General features: G+C 53.7%; 2 protein-coding genes across 2 annotated transcripts in view; one reads left to right on the top strand and one right to left on the bottom strand.

Annotated features, from left to right (window-relative positions):
* The first annotated feature begins 7949 nt into the window (after positions 1-7949).
* CCL25 (C-C motif chemokine ligand 25) lies at positions 7950-10417 on the top strand. The gene is made up of 4 exons (XM_060092312.1): positions 7950-8022; positions 9628-9745; positions 9821-9957; positions 10287-10417. Exons 1-4 carry the CDS (start codon positions 7950-7952, stop codon positions 10415-10417), a joined length of 459 nt encoding a protein of 152 aa, XP_059948295.1.
* Positions 10418-13181: 2764 nt separating this feature from the next.
* Positions 13182-17849, bottom strand: part of FBN3 (fibrillin 3) — a 60096-nt gene continuing 55428 nt past the window's right edge. The window contains exons 65-67 of the mRNA XM_060094481.1: positions 16897-17131; positions 15976-16126; positions 13182-13514 (exon numbers count right to left, since the gene is read on the bottom strand). Coding sequence (XP_059950464.1) covers positions 13182-13514; positions 15976-16126; positions 16897-17131 — 719 coding nt within the window. The remainder of the gene's footprint in view (positions 13515-15975; positions 16127-16896; positions 17132-17849) is intronic.

Here is a 17849-nt window from a genome sequence, read left to right as displayed (position 1 = left end):
GTGCCGCACAGCATGTGGGATCTTAGTTCCCAATCAGGGATCGAACCCACGCCCCCTGCATTGGAAGTGCAGAGTCTTAACCACTGGACCGCCGGGGAAGTCCCCCTTGACACCTGTTTTAAACTGTAGGTTTTATAATTATTCAGGTATGGTGAGGCCAACAGATCAGGAGACGATTGCCACTGAAAAGGCACTTTGCTACTCACAGAGCCCAGAAGGAGGGGGCACACACTGTGCCATGCAGGGCCACATGGGGAGGCACCAGGGCCAGTCAGGAGGCAGAGGGAGCGAGGGGGAAATGTGGGCAAGAGGCTTTATTGTAATTTCTGTGGGAAGGATTGAGTGAGGCAGTGTAAACAGGCTTAGGACTGGCTAGTTTGAATCATTCCAGCAGGCTCTGGGGTACAGAGACTGTCCCTAGTTGTCTGGCACCTGGCCCTGGGGTGATCAGGGCTGGAGGATAGAGACGCCTGATAGATGAGGGGGTTAGGGTATGGGCTCTGGATTGTCTGGTTTGCATATGAAAGGTGCCCTTATAAGGAAGTCATTTACTATCTTTGGGAATCTGCTAGCCCTGGGAGGGGTAGTACTTCCACAATCAGCAAGGCCCCGGCTGTCAAAACATCAGAATAAAAAACACATGCTGGGAGCACAGAGGATTTTTAAAGCAGTGAAATACTCTGTATGACACAATAATGGTGGGTACATGTCATTATACATTTGTCCAAACCCATAGAATATACAACAGCAGGAGTGAACCCGAATGCAAACTATGGGCTTTGGATGATAATGATGTGTCAGTTCATTAATGGTAACAAACGTACCTCTGAGCATGTCGATAATGGGGAAGGCAGTGCATGTGTGGAAGCAGGGGGTATATGGTAAATCTCTGCACCTTCCCTTCAGTTTCGCTGGGAAAATTAAACTGCTTTAAACAAAAATGTCTTAATAAAAAATAAAAGGAAATAAAGCTAGAGGTAGAACATATAGTAAGTTCAAGCACTGTAGTAACCACTCTATACTCAATGCCAGCTCTACAACTTACTCGTTCTGTGCTGTTTCCTTATCTGTTAAAAGTGATAAGAGTACCTTGCTCACAGAACGTTGAGGTTTAAATGAATTAATGTTTCATTTATAGTAGAATCCAACATATGCAAGCCTTACATGCACTGGCTATTTCTCCCAAAATATAACTGTTAGATGGTGTCCCACTCTGGTTACAGAAATAAATGTCTTGGGGGAGAAAGATGATACTTATAACATAAACTCTAAGCACATCAACACAAAAATAGGTTACTTTTTCCTGTTACCGATCATTTTTTTGATCACTTAACATTTTATAAAGTTCTGGTAACAAGTTTCCTGCCATCTTTTGTAAAGAGAGAAAGAGGAGACAAGTTGTATGAGGGGAAGCTTACATTCTACACCACTCTACTGGTAGAAGAGACAGGCTTAGGCTCTTAGGGAAGACCACAGAACCATTAGCAAAACAGTCACGTGTTCATGTATCATATACAATGACTTAAGTTTGTATCAACTAGTGTTTTTCCTGAACCAACTGTAACTGAAATTTTAAATGTAGAAATTTAATGTACCCAACTGTACAAACTGCCAGAAACTATAAACTACTTTTCATTTTTAACATTTTGAAATCCTCATTCTCCTACAAACACAAAATGAAGCCAACAAGGAGAACAAAGTCTTCATCATTTAAATTTGTGAAACAGGTAAAATGCTTTGTGGGCATAACCAAAGGTAAAACCTTCAGTAGCTTACATTTTGTTCATGACGAGGCTAGTGTGTAAACACTACCTAAAAACATAGTAAATTTTTCCAAGAGTAATAATAAATATTAAACTAAAAAGAGTTAACAATCATTCAACAGTTCTCAAACAGCTACTCATCAAAATGAGGTAAGTCTAATGTGTCATCTGCTAAAGAATTTAACGGTGAAGTAGAAAAAACTCATCAAAAATATCAGTCTTCATAACAGCACCACCTCTATAGTGATTTGAATTAGTAGCTGAGTTACTAAGGTTTGAGGGTGGCAGTCTTGGGGGAGAATACTTTGCTAGGGACTCAGTACTGCAAAAAATGATTCATCAGATTTATTCCCAAACCTCCCCCTCCCTTTTTTTCTGATTGCAAAAGTAACGCATGTTTATTGTAAGGAAAAACTGGGAGAATACAGGAAAATACCAAGAAGATTTCGGAGCATTCATCTTAACACTTAGTGGTAATAACTACTGCAAACATTTTCATATTTTTATGCATTTAGACTTTAAGAAATAAATATGAGATTCTGTTGTACCTATTTGTTAATAATCTGTGTTAATGTTTAATGAGCATTTTTCCATCTTTGTTTTTTTTTTTTTGTGGTATGCGGGCCTCTCACTGTTGTGGCCTCTCCCGTTGCGGAGCACAGGCTCCGGATGCGCAGGCCCAGCGGCCATGGCTCACGGGCCCAGCCGCTCCGCGGCATATGGGATCCTCCCAGACCGGGGCACGAACCCGTATCCCCTGCATCGGCAGGCGGACTCTCAACCACTGCGCCACCAGGGAGGCCCTTCCATCTTTGTTTTTGACAACTTTTGGATAGCTATATAATGTTACATTGTGTGTATTACCACTGTTTCACCAATTTATATTTTGAGGTGATTTGTATTGTTTTGGTATTGTTAATTATCCTTATTGATAAAAATTTTCACAGAAAAATCAATAAATAAAAGGAAAAAGAAACAATGTAAAATTTCGAACTGACTGTAACCTGTAGCTGGAAATGCATTCTCCAATAAGATAGACACTGGCCACATGTGGCTATTTAGCACTTGAAATGTACTGGAAATGTACAGTAAGCCATGTTTTGAAGACTTAAAAGGGAAAATATCTCATAAATCATTTTGATTTGATTATATGTTAAAATGATATTATCTTGGATAGGATTAAATAAAATACATCATTGAAAAAAAAAAAGACACACTTAATACAGCACCCAAGCAGTATATGTGGAATGGAGTCAGACCTGGACTTGGAATCTGACCCCCTGCTTACTTGGTCAGGTAAATTAACCTCTCTGGACCTCAGCTGATTATTTTTTTCCCTGTCAAGTGGGGATAAATATTAATCCCATAGGGTTTGCTTTCACCTCAAGTCATTCTCTTTAGAGGAGCCCAAACCATCCCCAGCGTCTCCCTGTCACGCCTTGCTTCGCTATTTGCTACCTGTCTGTTCTGCACTGCTTACCCTGGTACCCAGCCCAGTGCCTGGCATACAGCAGGCAGGCGCTACATGTCTGTTGAATGAATGAGATAACAAATAGCCCCAAACAGGTATCTGGTGAGGATCAGTGACATCAACGTCAACTTCTGTGCCTGGGACACATCTCCTTGCTCACTGTGGTCACCCCAGGTCTTAGCACGTGGCTGGTATGTAAGAGGTGCCCAGAAAACCTGTGTGGAGGGTGTGAGTGGAGCTCAGTAGCTTCAAAGAGGGACTCACAACCCTATAGAACCCTCTCCTCAGGGCTCACCACCCTTGCCCCCCATGTCACCCTTGCCCCTAACCCCAGCCCCAGCTGGCTCAGCCCCATGTGTCCAGTAGGAGCAGAAGAAGCACAAGGACCGAGGCCAAGGCCACGACCAGTGCTGGTAGCCCAAGTTCCCCACCCAGGTTCCCTGGAACACAGAGGCAGCTGGTCAGGCTGGGGAGGGAAGCCCCTCAAGGCCGGCCTTTCAGGAGGCAGCTGGGCCATCCACATCGGGAACACAGTGAAATGGGCCCCACAGGGCCAGTCTAGAAACCAAGTTCCTGAAAGTCAGGCCAGAGGCTTGCAAGGCATCCTTAAAAAAAAAACACACACACAACAATTTTCCCTCCTTCCTCCAGTTGCCTGGTAACCACTCTGCATCAGGACCAGAGTGAAAGGCAGCTGGGTACAACAGGAATCCAGGCCTGGCAGACAGGGCACCCAGGGCCTGGTATGCTCCCCATGAGATGCACAACTATGTAGAGTTGTTGGGGGGTGGTTTTCCAGCTGTTTCTCTCAAAGGCCACCCGAGCTGGGCCCTGCAGGCACTGTAGGTTCAGGAGGGTGGTAGGCAGCACTGGGGTTGGGGGGTGGTTTTCCAGCTGTTTCTCTCAAAGGCCACCCGAGCTGGGCCCTGCAGGCACTGTAGGTTCAGGAGGGTGGTAGGCAGCACTGGGGTTGGGGGGTGAGGGTCTGGTGCAAAAGCAACTGCCGGAGGACCCCTACTTCAGCTGGTGGTGCTTCCTCAGCATCCTTTCTGATGAGCTCTGCTCAATGGCCTTCCCCCATTAGGGGACTGTCCCCCTTTCCTTCACAATATTTAAGAAATAAAAGTCGGATTTTCCTGGCCAAGAATAAAAAGTTAGAAGGGGGAATGACTTGGCCTCTCTATTTTTTTTTCATTTTGGATGTGCCCCGCGGCATGTGGGATCTTAGTTCCCCGACCAGGGATCGAACCCGCACCCCCTGCATTGGAAGTGTGGAGTCTTAACCACTGGACCGCCAGGGAAGTCCGACTTGGCCTCTCTGACCCTCGGTCTCCTTCTCTGTAAAAGTGGGTCAACCGTTGAGCATCTGGGAAGTTCCTCCAGCAGAGAAATGAGAGGGAGCCGGTATTCAGTCCGCCCCAGAGGAGCTCACTCCAAAGGCAGTAGTTGGAATTTCCCCTCACCAAGCCCACTGGCTGCCCCACTCTGCAGTACAGCCATCTGTGTGCATCCACTAGAGGCGCCCTGAGCTGAGCTGTGCCCTTGCCCACCCCTCCCCCACCCCGGGGGCACTGCGGCCTGCCCTGCAGTCCTTAGGGTGTGGTCAGCCCCTGCGTCTGGCTCAGCTGCAGGCTCGAGGCCACGCACAACGGCCCCATTCTCTGAGCTGCTGACCGGGAGGAAGCTTCTGTCCTCCGTGCCCGGTTCACATGTGCGGAGAACAGAGTCCCCTTGCTGGAAGCAGTTTACCCTTAATGCCTCCAGCAGCTGTGGGAATGGAGGCTTCCCCTCTCCTAATTTAGCCCTGACCGCGAAGCAACTGCGGTCCTCCGAACTCTGGGTTTTAAGAGCCTTTTTAGTCTCTAAGCATCCCGTCCACTGCCGGGACACCTGGGTTCTGAGCCGGGTCCAAGAGCGCACAATCCCTGTCCGCCCCGCGCGCGTGTTGGTTCCTCTCACCCCTTCCTCCCCGTTAAGGCTGCCGGTGGGACAAATTGTGAGGTGCAGGGAGGTGAGTTCGCTCACGGGGGACCTCAGCCAAGGTTTCATAACGCCACGTCTTGGCCGCTGACCGCTGGCGGGGCAGGCAGGGGCAGTGGGCCGCAGCTGAGAGGCTGGCCTCGGCCCGCCACGCCGCGTCCCCACGCCCTCAGCCACGCGGAGCCGCTTCCTGGCCCAGCCTTACCCACCCCGGGAGCACCCACTGCCACCGGCACAGGACCGCGGGCCGGGCAGCCGAGTCTCCGCGGCTGTGGAGGGGAGGGGCGGGGCCCGTAAGCCCTGCCCTGGCCTAAGCCCCACAGAGAAAGCCCCGCCCCGGCGCCCAGTGCCTTTCATCAGGCCCCGCCCCCGGTGCTAAGCCCCACCCACCCGGCCAGACCCAGGGAGTGGGTGGCGTGCCCCACCCCCTGCCAGGGCTTCCTGGTGGAGCGCGAGAGATGAGAAAGCGGTACAGAGTGTCATAAATACTCAGGGTGGTCCATAGCTAAGGATGCAGACAATAAAAAAGTTAAAAGCAATCAGCAGCGAGCTCTCTGCAGAACCCCCTTCCCCTTCCCCGACGCTCCCCAGCCCACCACCCCGATCCCCACACCCCTGTTCCGGGTGGGCCGCGCTAACCCAGGAGAAAAAGAAACTACTTCTAGTTGGGTTTTGCTTTGCTTCCTGCCTGCGTGGTTACCTGGGGCTCCCGCTTTTCTTCCAAAACCAGAGCATTGCTTTTTTGTTGTGGTCGTTAATAACAGTTCTATTGAGATTATTCTCAATGTAATATTAGGGAAAATTCATGTTCCATACATTGCATGATAAAAGAAATTTTTACATATTGAGATATAGGGAAGCCATTCTGGCTTATACATGAGTTAACTTGAATTTGATGCTAACTATAATAGCCTGTTTGTGGCCTATCAAACATACACTGCAGTCTGCTTTAATTATTAAAGAAAAGGGCACACTGACCAGAAGTCAAGAATGTCCATGTTAAAAATAAAGATTAAAGCCCCTCTTCCTGGGATGCCAGGGCTGGTCCTCCTTTGATGATAAGACTCCCTTCCAGGTGCCAAGGTCATACTGACTTGCTGTGTACATGCTGGTCTGTTTTTTTGAAGAAATGTCTCCCTGACTTGTTTAATATTCTTTGTTCTGACAAGATATAAAACTGCCCTGAAAACCCTGCTTCTCCGGAGCAGTTTCTCAGAGTAATCTGGGAAGCGGACTTCTGGGCTAGTCCTCAGTTTGGCTCAAATAAAACTCCTTTCTATTCTTTTCTCTTTTTTAAAATTAATTAATTAATTTGGGTTTTTTTGGCTGAGTTGGGTCTTCGTTGCTGCGCGCGGGCCTTCTCTAATTGCGGCGAGCGGGGGCTACTCTTCATTGTGGTGCACGGGCTACTCACTGCGGTGGCTTCTCTTGTTGCGGAGCACGGGCCTCAGTAGTTGTGGCTCGAGGGCTCTAGAGAGCAGTAATTGTGGCGCACGGGCTTAGTTGCTCCGTGGCATGTGGGATCTTCCCAGACCAGGGATTGAATCCATGTCCCCTGCATTGGCAGGTGGACTCTTAACCACTGCGCCACCAGGGAAGTCCCCAAACTCCTTTCTAATCTTAATATTGATTATCTTCGCCGACATCACCCACTGAAAGTGTACCATTCCGTGGTGTTTACTATATTCACAGAGTCCCTTGACCGTCACCACCATCTAATTTCAGAGCAAAAAGAAACCCATACCTTCCCTTTCGCCCTCACCACCCACCCCCATTCTCCCCTCCTCCCAGCCCATGGCAACAACTGATTTTACTTTCTATTTCTACGGGTTTGCCTGTTCTCAAAAACAGGGCTTTTCTGTGACAGGATAAGTCATCCCATTGTGTGGAAGGAGAGAAAAATGCGGTGAAGTCAGGGCCCCATGGGAACAGGCGGCTTGGGAGTGGGGAGCAGAGGTGGAGTCTTTCCCCCTGCTCTAGGCTGCCTGGGTCCGGCCCCTGGGAAGCCAGTATCCACCTAGAGGTGCAGCAAGAGAGGGGCCAGGACAAGGAGGAGAAGGACCCTCCAGGGAGAAAGCCGGGGTGCTGGCTGAGGGGCCTGGGATAGGGGGCACGTGAGCCTTCAAGGGGGCTGGCTGAGGTCAAGGCTGTGTCTGTCCACCTGCATCCGTCCACCTCTCATCACTGAAGGAGCCAAATCCCTGTCCGTCCCCCTCCCCACCGTCCGAGTACTTAGTTGAAGGTGTCATTGTTTCCTGCCCAGCTCTTTGATTTGGGTCCTTTTGCCCCTCGTGCTCAACTTCCAACAGGTGCACCCTGACATTGGAGAGAGGAGCTAGAAAGAAATGGGGAGAACAGAGGAGGGCAGGGCGGGAGGGAGAAGCCGGGAGGTGGGGTGGGAGAGGAGGTGGGGAGGGAGCGGCAGGGCGGGGCTCCATCTATAAAGGGTGAAGCCTGCTGGCCTGGCAGGCAGGAGAGCTTGGGTCCACTCCAGCAGGCACCGGCTCCAGGGACCCCACTGGCTTTGGTGAGTCCTCCCCCCGAGACCAGCAGCAGGTCCCTCCAGCACACTTGTCCCCATCCTATGCCACCTGCCTCCCTTGCCGAGGGCCCTGGCTTGAGACGGGGGTGCTCCCAGTGTCTGCCACTGTCCATGTTGGGTCCTCATCAACCACCTACCCCCACCCTTCCTAGTTAACCCTCAAGGCGCCGGAGGAGGAAGACCAGCCTGCACTATGAATCCGTGGCTCCTGGTCTGCCTGGTGGCCTGCTTCGTGGGTGCCTGGGCTCCCACTGTCCACGCTCAAGGTACTGTCTCAGACAATACCTACCCTCCCCCCCTGGAGTCCCCCTCTCCCCATCCTTCTTGTGCCTCCCCTGCCATGTGCCTGTCTCCTCCTCCAGAAGCCTCCCCCATCCCGTCACCACTGAATTCATTCTCGGGTGGACAGCTCCCCCCAGCAGGCATGCAAAAACTCCCCGCATTTGTGCAGCTCCTTGGGGCTGCAGTGTCCTCAGCCCCTCCTTTCAGAGCCCCTGGGTGCCTCCTCCACAGTCCATGACCCAAGGCCACCCTCTGGACTCCAGCCAGCCCAGGGACTGCGGGCGGTGGGGCCGCTTACCCCCAGGGACACACTGCAGTGACCTGAACCTGCAAAGCCAGGGGTAGGGGTTGAGATCAGAACCTTGGGAGGCCAACAAACATGGGTCTCCATCTCAGCTTCCCCTACTCCGGCTACCTGTGCGGTCCGGCTGAGAGTTGCTACTCAGCGTTTATGAGCCCCCGTTTCCTCATCTGCAAAGTGGGGCTCCAAACTCCTGTTGCAGAGATGGGACATGAGGATCCGATGGGCTGATTCCTGCAAAACTCTCGGCCCAGTGCCTGGCAGCAACACTGATAACCATTACTGTTATCAATGGGAAATTCCTCTCCTCCCCTCCCTAGCTTAGGCATTTGAGGATACTGGTGACCAAAGGTTATTCTGGATGCCCCTAGTGTCCCCTAGCTCTGCCGCTGTGTTCTGCATCCCGGTTGGCCCGAGGAGGCAGCTGAGCCCCAGCAGCTGGCCAAGCAGGGCCCCTGGCCAGGTGGAAGCCCCATGGCCCCACCCACCTGCCCCTCATTAGCTCTGAGAGGCCCTAGCCCTGCCCCCAGCAGACCTTACCCTTTGCCCAGGAGGGGGCTGGGCTTCGTTCCCCTTGTCCTGCTATTAGAGGCCCGTTTCAGGCGCCAGGCCCAGCCTGGGCTCATTGATACTGGGGCCAGAGGGGACCCCAGCCCCGGGGAACTGCCTGCCTGGCACTGCAACACAGGGTCCATCTGACTCCACTGCCCCTTGCTCTCGGGGTCAAGGTGGGGGATGGAGGGAGCCTCCAAGCCCTCCCCACGGCCCTCCCAGAACTGAGATGTGGCCCCTGGAGGCACGGGTGGGCAGAGGGACGGATCCCAGAGGACCTTGAAGGCCCAGCACCGTCTCCACATTAATTCATCCTCTGCTCATTCCACCTGCTCATTCTTCCAGAACCTTCTGGCACCAGCACCTCCTCCTCCTCCTCCAACCACGCCCCCCTCCCCTTCTCAGGGTGCTGCACCCCCTCCTTGCCCTCCGCCCCAAAGCAGGAATGGAAATGGTCTTGGTCCCCCATTTATTTCGTGGTCCTGGGCCCTACCCAGCAGGGGCCTGCAGGGCCCTCTCCAACTCTCGGTTCCTGTCCCCTTATCAAGGACCAAAGGTGAGGCGAACAGCCTCCTTACCGTCTGGGCCGTCCCCGGGCCTCCACAGGGCGTGGGAGGGTTGTGGTGCGCGTGGGGGCTCGCGGGTGCCCAAGGCTGTGGGCGTTCCTGAAAAGCGCATGCGCAGCCGCACACGCACGTGTAGAGACGCGAGCCTCTGGGCGGCTGTGTGGTCGCAGGTGCTTTTGAGGACTGCTGCCTGGCTTACCACGGCCCAGCAAGACGGTCCATGCTCCGGTACGCCCAGAGTTACCATCGCCAGGACGTGAGCGGGAGCTGCAACCTGCCTGCGGTGATGTGAGTGGGACCATGGGGGAGGCGGTGGGGACTCTCACGCAACTTTGCTCCCCGCTTACACCCCCATCCCTGCAGATTCTTCTTCCCCCAGAAAAACAAGATGGTGTGTGGGAAGCCAGGGGCCAGGTGGGTGCAGATTGGGATGAAGATCCTGGATGCTCGGAAGAAGACTCAGTTAAAGCCCCACCACGGCACCCGGAGAAACTTCCAGGGTGGGTGAGACCCCAGCCCACCATCTAACAGGCTGACCCTCCCTGCTGCGGGCCCCTGAGCTTCTCAACCCCCAAAGGAGAGGATGGCAGGCCAGCATCTGACAGCTGCCTGCACCCCAAGAAGTCAGTGGCTTGTGAGTGGGAAGCTGAGTGAACGTGCAGCTTTTAGTCAAGACACTTTCAATTGCTAGAGATGGAAAATTCGAGCAAATGGGAAACTCATTGGCTCAAATAACCACCCAATGGGCAGCACCAGGCTGGGCTGGATCCAGGTGCTCCAAAGGTATTGGTGGAGCTCTTATCTATTTCTCTTGCCTTCTCTCTGACAGTCCCTCATTCTGGGGTGAGGAAGTTGAGCTCTGGAACCTCCACGCTACCATTGTGGAAGTTTAGCGGTCCCACCAGAAGCAGCAAGAGGAAAACCTCTCTCCTGACAGCTAATCCAGGTCAGGACTCTTGAGCATGTGACCATTCCTCCCCTCATCACTGCTGAGGAATGAGGGCTCCTGATCAGCCCAGACTGGATCAGGGGACTCACCTCCAGGACCACGGAGGGCTGGCTCTGTGGTCAGCCCCACAGACTCACACGGGAAGGTTCTAGGGGGCCATTCATTACCCTGCTCCGGCCCAGGGGGCTTCGCCAAGTGCTGAAATTAAACGCCAAGTGTGTGGACCGAAAACTTCACGGCCCCCGACTCCACTCCAGCCCCCCTCCCCTGCCGATCCGCCCCATCCCTCCTGCAGGACCATGAGCCCGCGCTCCTCTAGGATCAGCCAGTACGAGATGGGCTGGACCTCTGTATGCCACAGTTATCACTGCAGCCTCAGCTGCCCCAGCCCCTCTGTGCTTCAGGGCAAATCTCAATCCCCGCACCTGAGGCTGCATCAGTCCCCTCCCTGTCACCCCTGCTACCTCCTGCTCCTCAGATAGCTGGAACAAGGGAGTTCTGTTATTTCAAGCCCCGTGCCTGCTCGAGGCACCAGAGTCACACCTGCCTGGGCAACGATTCTTGGAAAGAACCATCACTATAGTTGCCTACCTGTAGGGACACACCTGCCTGTGTCCCTCTGGGTCTTTGCAAAGCTTCAGTTCTCTCCCAGAATGTGCTTCTCTGTAACTTTTAAATAAACCATTGGTGGGATGTCATTCCTGTCTCTGTCACCTTTCATTGTGGGGTGCGAGTCCCCAGCCTGTGTTGAAACCCACGTGATCCCCTCCCACCCCAGGATCTGTGCTCTCAGCCTGGGGTGCTGAGCACTGGGGCCTGGGGCCAGGGTGCAGACTCAAAGGAACTTCCAGGCCCCACTACACTGTGTGGGTACCCAGAGCAGATGCCATCAACTCTCTGAGCCTCGGTTTCCCTGCTGTAAAACAGAGGTGATAACACTGCCTGCCTCATACAAGTTTGTGGGGACTAAATACACTACCGTTTGTGACATACAGCACACGCACAAGCTACATGTTAACACAGTGAATATCCCATCCACTGAGCTCAGCCATCAAATTCAATAGATCCAGTCCAACCTGGAGCCAGGCAGGATGGAGCCAGGACACTGGCATGGCTGCCCAACTTTGAATCTGGTTCTTCTACCTGTAATCTGGTGTCACCTCGGCCAAGTCACTTAACCTCTCTGAGCCTCAGTTTTCCTATATGTAAAATGGGGATGAGAATAACAGTATCTATTCCATGGGGTCATAGTGATGATATAATAGGGAAGAACTTTTTGTATTCTATTACAAGTTAATCACTAAAGGGATGTTGCCTATAAGCTGAAATTATACATAATGGCCCATCTTGGGCCAGGAACCCTGCTTCCCAGGTAATGAGCACTAAGCTAAAATACCTTTGTTTAGTTCACAGGAAACATCCAGGCCAGGCCCACCTGTGAATGTCTGCAGGAAGGAAGAAATGAACACATCCCCTCCAGAAGCTGACCAGAACAAGGACATTGGTTTGACTTTACTCCCTCCCCTTTTAGTATAAAAGAAGCCTGAATTCTAACTCAGGCAAGATGGTTCTTTGGGGCACGAGTCCACCACCTTCTCAGTTTGCTGGCTTTCTGAATAAAGTCGCTATTCCTTGTCCCAAAAACTCGTCTCTCAATTTACTGGCCTGTCGTGTGGCGAGTAGTATGAGCTTGGACTCAGTCACAAGGACTGAATGGGTCAGTAATTGTACAATACTTAGAATGGTGCCTGGTACATAGTATGGGGTCAGGGATCATGAGCCATTATTATCAGTAATGGTGAACCCACAAGGGATCCAAAGGTTGCCACTTGCAGCCTGGCTTTGTGCCAAACTCCCAGGTCTGAAGTTGGCAGAACCTACCTGCACCCTGGGATGGTGTCCCCCACCCCCAGGTGCAGGATGGTCTTCACCCACCTCTCCTGTACACACTTTCTCTTCAGAACCCTAGGCAGAAGTGCATCCTTTCCAAAGCTGCTGCCCTCCTGGGGCCTCCTGCTCCCCTGCCACGTGAGCCTTGCCCAGCCCTGCCAAGGGCAGTGTCTACTTACTGCCAGAACTTGCCAAGGGACAGACTTAACCCAAAATAACTTTATTGTTGTCTCTGCTCCTGATAGAAAAGCATCCTCAGAAGCCTAGCCCAGCTCCCCGTGGGAATGAACATGGCTGCATGTCAGCAACTCTGGCTGGGGCCCCGTGGGCCCTTCTGCTGGGAGGGACGAGCCCTAGGCCCACCCTAGCCACCTGTTCCCATGTCCCGCCAACCCCCAGGGCTGAGCCCCCGTGCAGTGCAGAAGTTTAAGCCTGAGACTGACCAGATACAGTGAAACCCAGGGCCCTCTTTGACCCTGGCTGTTGAAGTGGAGGGGGCACGCCACAGCAACTGCCAGCTGTCTCCAGGAAACACCGAATGGTGGGGTCCCTCGGATTGAGGCTGGGCTCGCTTGAGGTCATAGGATAGCATTTCACTCTTCCTGAGTTTTGGGGTTCCACCTGGTCGGCCACTGCCGCCGGGGATTGATCCCTCCCAGCTCTAGTACCTCCTGCCTCTGGAGAGGAGGACCCCATAGGGACCCTGGGGCCCATTGACGCCAGGGCTTGTCAAGGGTCTCCCGGGGGGCGGGGGGGCAGGGGTGTAGCAAACAGAGTGACATCCTGTGGAAGGAGGCAGGGGCGGGGCAGTGCCCAGGTGGTGAGTCTGGGAAGCAGGCTGCGGGAGGGGCCTGGGGCCAAGTGGGAGGTATGGGCGCCTCTGGACTACAGCAGCTGCAGCTGCACCTTTAGCCGCAAGGCCCGGCCTGCCGGCCACCCCTCAGGCTGGGTGCCCCAGGCCCCAGCCACGCTCACCACCTCCAGCTGGTAGGTTCCAGGCCCTGGCCTCCGACGCCCCAGCTGCAGGGAGCTGAGGCCGTGGAGGTGATGCATGCGGAAGAAACCTTGCTCGTTGCCACGGGCAATGATGTAGCGGACGCGGCCCCCCAGACCCTCCAGCGCCGGCCGAAACTCCAGGATGTGCTCGGCCCGGCCCAGGCAAGAGAGGTTCAGGCCCAAGGTCAGCGGAGCCTCCGAATCAAGGCTGGCCAGGCTCGCCTGGGGAGAAAGACCAGGTGGATGATGGCAGGGGCTGGGAGAAATCAGAATGCGGTGGGTGGGGGCCAAGAGGAGAATTTTAGGCAATCTCTAAAATGGAGGAAAACATGGACCACTCCCTGCCCTTGACTCCTGTCTAGCCCTCCCCACCCACAAGGACAATGGTCAGCTTGGGCTATAGTAGAGGATGGAGGTGGAGGCTGGTTCCCAGGTGAAAAGGAAACTTTTTCACAGGTTGACTCCAGACCCCTTGTTTCAACTGAGGGGGCTGAGTTCAATCCCTGCCAGCCTGGTGGAGGAAATGGAGAATTTTTCCTCAGATACCCAGACTGGGAGGCAGTCAGATGGCATCTGGCCCCAAAGCACCCAAGGTCACTCAAAGGTGGTCTGGGGTGGCTGGAATTATGACCAAGGGCCTTGCAGCACGAGCCAGCCCCAGACACAGTGAGAGAAACACAAGACCCTGCTGGGCCATACAGAGGAGCTGCCCAGTAGCTATCCGGTTCCTGGAGGCTGGCTGCACTTCCTGCATCTGGGCTCTCTGAGAGCCCCCCTGTGTGCAGATGACAAACCCCTCTTTATCTGAGCTCCTCGGAATGCTTCCTGGTCCTGGCAGCCAGACAGGGCCCTGAAAAAGCCAGCAAACCTCAAAGGCAGGCTGATGGGGGCTGGGTGATGTATCCAATCCCACAGGAGGTTATCTGTGCTTTCTTCTCCTTTGCTCCGGGCAGAGCTGTTTGTTCTGCCTAATTTACATGCTGATGGAGTGTTTTGCTGTTGCATGAAAGTGAAAATTATTCTTGTTTCCCATCCCTTCACCAGGACTGTTGCTCAGACATGTGCTCTTACTGACACCTGCTGGCAATCCGTGGGTATTGCAGGCAAAGCCACAGGACCCAGCCTGCCTCTGCCCAGATCTGCTTGTGTCCATGCCAGGAGCCTTGACAACCTCTCTACTCACTCTTACTGAGCAGCAAGGGCTGGTGACACAGTGGCAAACCTGACACACTGGGCCCTATCCCTGTGATGCTTACAAAAATAACGGTAACAATGGGAATAATATGTACGCTCCTTTTCCCAGAAAGGGGAAACAACTAGAAGGAAAAGGAAAGCAAAGGAACATTCATATTTAGATAATCTAATATTGAGAGCCCCTCAGACGCAGCATTCCTGTCCCACTTCTGCCTTCATTTTTTTCCCCATAGCATTTATCATGTATCATACTTATCACGTGTTACAAAATATGATGTGTTTTACATATTTCTTGTCTATTAGAATATCAGTCCTATGGGGACAGGGACTTTTTTTTATTGTGTGTTTTATGTGTTGTTCACTGTTGCTCCATTTTTTTGGTTGTTCGCTATGAGTCCAGCACACAGTAGGTGTTCAGTAAAATCTATGGAGTGAAGGAGTTTGGTTCCAGATGTGGGTAATGGCTTCTGTGCTCGGTGATTTTTGTTTTTGGAAGTAACAGAAAGTAATGGCCTCAGAAGGTGGTGGCTGCAGAGGGGCCCAGGATGACTGCCATCCTGCTCTGCCAGTTTTTAGTTCTGTAACTTGGGCAGGTGACCTAACCTCTCTGAATGTCAGTTTCCCCATCTGTAAAATGAGGATGATAGTGGTACCTACACCTCCCAGGGCTGTCGTAAACACTGAGAGGTTGTGAATGAATGCAGAATGCTTGGAGCAGCACGTGTATCCAGCAGGTGCTTAATAAATGTTTAGCTTTCAGATTCTTTGGGGCATAGTGGCAGGACCAGCCAGCAGTGGCCTCAAGGACTTTTCAGCTGAAGGACAAGCAAGCTGAATTTGTGACAAAACTGCCCTCCCTGCACAACCTGGTGGGGTCAGGGTCATAGCTGGAGTGGCCCCCAGGGGACAGAGGGACTAAACCACAGGCCTGCTCTGCTGTTCTTGAGAGCACGGCGGGTAGGGTGGGGGAGAGACAAGGAGGGCTCAGGAGGCCTGAGCATAGCTCCAGGAGCATTGTGGGTGCAGGAAAGAGGTGCAGAGGGTCTGAAGAAAGGGGATGATGGAAGGGGTTAAGCTAGCTGCTCTGAGCGCTATTGGTGCTAAATCCAGAGGGGCTCTGAGGGAGGGCTGTGCCAGCCAGGAGGTGACAGGTGACAAGTTCCAGGGTGCAGGCAGGGTTGGGGGGCCCAAGGCATTTTTCTTGCAGTGAAGCTCCATGGAAGGGATCCACGGGAGGCATCACACCCAGGGCCTGTGTGGGAGATGCCTGACTTCTCATCTGGAGCAAGGTGGGATGCTTGGGGGCCTGTGTCCCCCAGAGAGCCCCCAAGGGGAATCCTCAGGCTGAGGAACTACAGGAAGACCCAGAAAGGCACCATGATTTAGGGGACAAGCTGTGACATGGAGCCTGGTCCTCTTACCCCTGGCCAGTTCCCTGGCTGTCCCTGCCACTCACTGTGCCCCATGCCCAGTGCATTCCCCATGGCACCTGATAGTCCCCATGGGGGCTGCGCCGTGGCCGGTCACGAGGGGGCTGGCCGTTGATCTTGCATTCATAGCAGGCTTCGGGTGAGAGCAGCTCCTCCTCATCTGGGGCATCCTGAGGTCCAGGGCTGAAGCCCAGGCCAGAGACACAGTGCCTGGGCCAGGACAGGGGTGGGCAAGTGTTCAGGGCAGGCTGATGGGACCTCCCCTACCACTCTCCCACCCCCTACACTCCATTTGGAGCCACTCTGGCTGTGGGGGCAACTACGAGTGTACCAAGGTGCCAGTGCGGATTTGCATGTGCCTACACGTGTGTGTGTGTGCATACCTTGGCTTTCCTGGGTGTAGGTGTGAACCTGCATGCATGCAGGGGTGTAGGATATACCTGAGTGTACCCAGGGGCGTATGCGTGTATGAGCCTGCGTGCACCCTGGATGCTGACATGCGCTTGCACGCATGTGCACATTGGGATATATGAATGAGGGTGCCCGGGCATGTTGGCACAGGTGTGAGCCTCACACACACTCACGTGTATTACAGGGAGGCATGCATCCTGCACTAAGCACATACAGGACAATTACTCCACGTGGGGTGTGAGCTTGTGTGTGCACAGGTACAGGTGCCACTGGGCCTCTGCACCCATTTCTCTTTTTTGTTTTGTTTTTGTTTGTTTTTGTTTTGGCCACGCGGCACGTGTAGCATGTGGGATCTTAGTTCCCCGACCAGGATCAAACCCACGCCCCCTGCAGTGGGAGCGCAGAGTCTTAACCACTGGACCACCAGGGAAGTCCCCTGCACCCATTTCTCCAAGCACACGTATGTATGTGAACGTGTGCACAGGCCCGTGTGTGTGTGTGTGTGTGTGTGTGTGCATGTGCACTCCCAGGGTTTGGGTGTTTGTGTCCACCCCGCTCAAGCCCCTCACCCTTGCCCAGCCCGGAAGTAGCCTCGGGGGCAGCCGCACAGGAAGCCGCCGGGAGTGTTGGCACAGCTGTAGCTACAGGGGCTGCCCCGCACCGCACACTCATCCACGTCCTGGCAGCCCCCGAGGGCCTGGTTGAAGTCAAAGCCGGAGGGGCAGACGCAGCGGAAGCTGCCCAGCATGTTGTGGCAGGAGGCGCTGCCGCAGGCCGCGGGTGACAGGACACACTCGTTTTTGTCTGTGGAGGGGGAGGAGGAGTACGGGGGGAGGGGCAGGGGACAGCCTTCGCATCTCCAGATCCCTCTACCTGCATCCCTCCAGTCCCCACGTGGCAACTCTGGTTCCTCCTTCAGAGCCCAAGGCCAACGTCAAAACCTTCATCAAGCTCCTGGTGAGCTTCTGGACTAGGTCTGCTGTCCCCTACACTCCTTTATCCGCCCCCCAGCCCCACCCCACCCCCCATCCTGTCATTCTCCTTTAAAGCATTTCTCAAAACGTCCCAGGAATGTTAAACGGTGGGATGGTCTAGAACGAGGTTTCCCCACCTCGGCACTATTCTCATTAGGGGCCATTTCATTCTCTGTGATGGTGGCCGTCCTGCACACTGCAGGGTGTTGAGCAGCATCCCTGGTGTCCACCCACTAGATGCCAGGAGCACCCAGTGCCCAGTTGTGACCATCAAAAATATCTCCAAGAGGACTTCTCTGGTGGCTCAGTGGTTAAGAGTCCACCTGCCAATGCAGGGGACATGGGTTCGTGCCCTGGTCCGGGAAGATCCCACATGCCACGGAGCGGCTGGGCCCGTGAGCCGTGGCCACTGAGCCTGCACGTCCGGAGCCTGTGCTCCGCAACGAGAGAGGCCACAGCAGTGAGAGGCCCGCGTACCGCAAAAAAAAAGAAAGAAAGAAAGAAAAAATATATCTCCAAGACACTTCAAAACGGTGCCCAGTTGAGAA

The sequence above is a fragment of the Mesoplodon densirostris genome, chromosome 3, assembly GCF_025265405.1.
Source record: "Mesoplodon densirostris isolate mMesDen1 chromosome 3, mMesDen1 primary haplotype, whole genome shotgun sequence".
NCBI classification, from domain to species: domain Eukaryota; kingdom Metazoa; phylum Chordata; class Mammalia; order Artiodactyla; family Ziphiidae; genus Mesoplodon; species Mesoplodon densirostris.
This window is presented reverse-complemented; position numbering and strand designations above follow the sequence as displayed.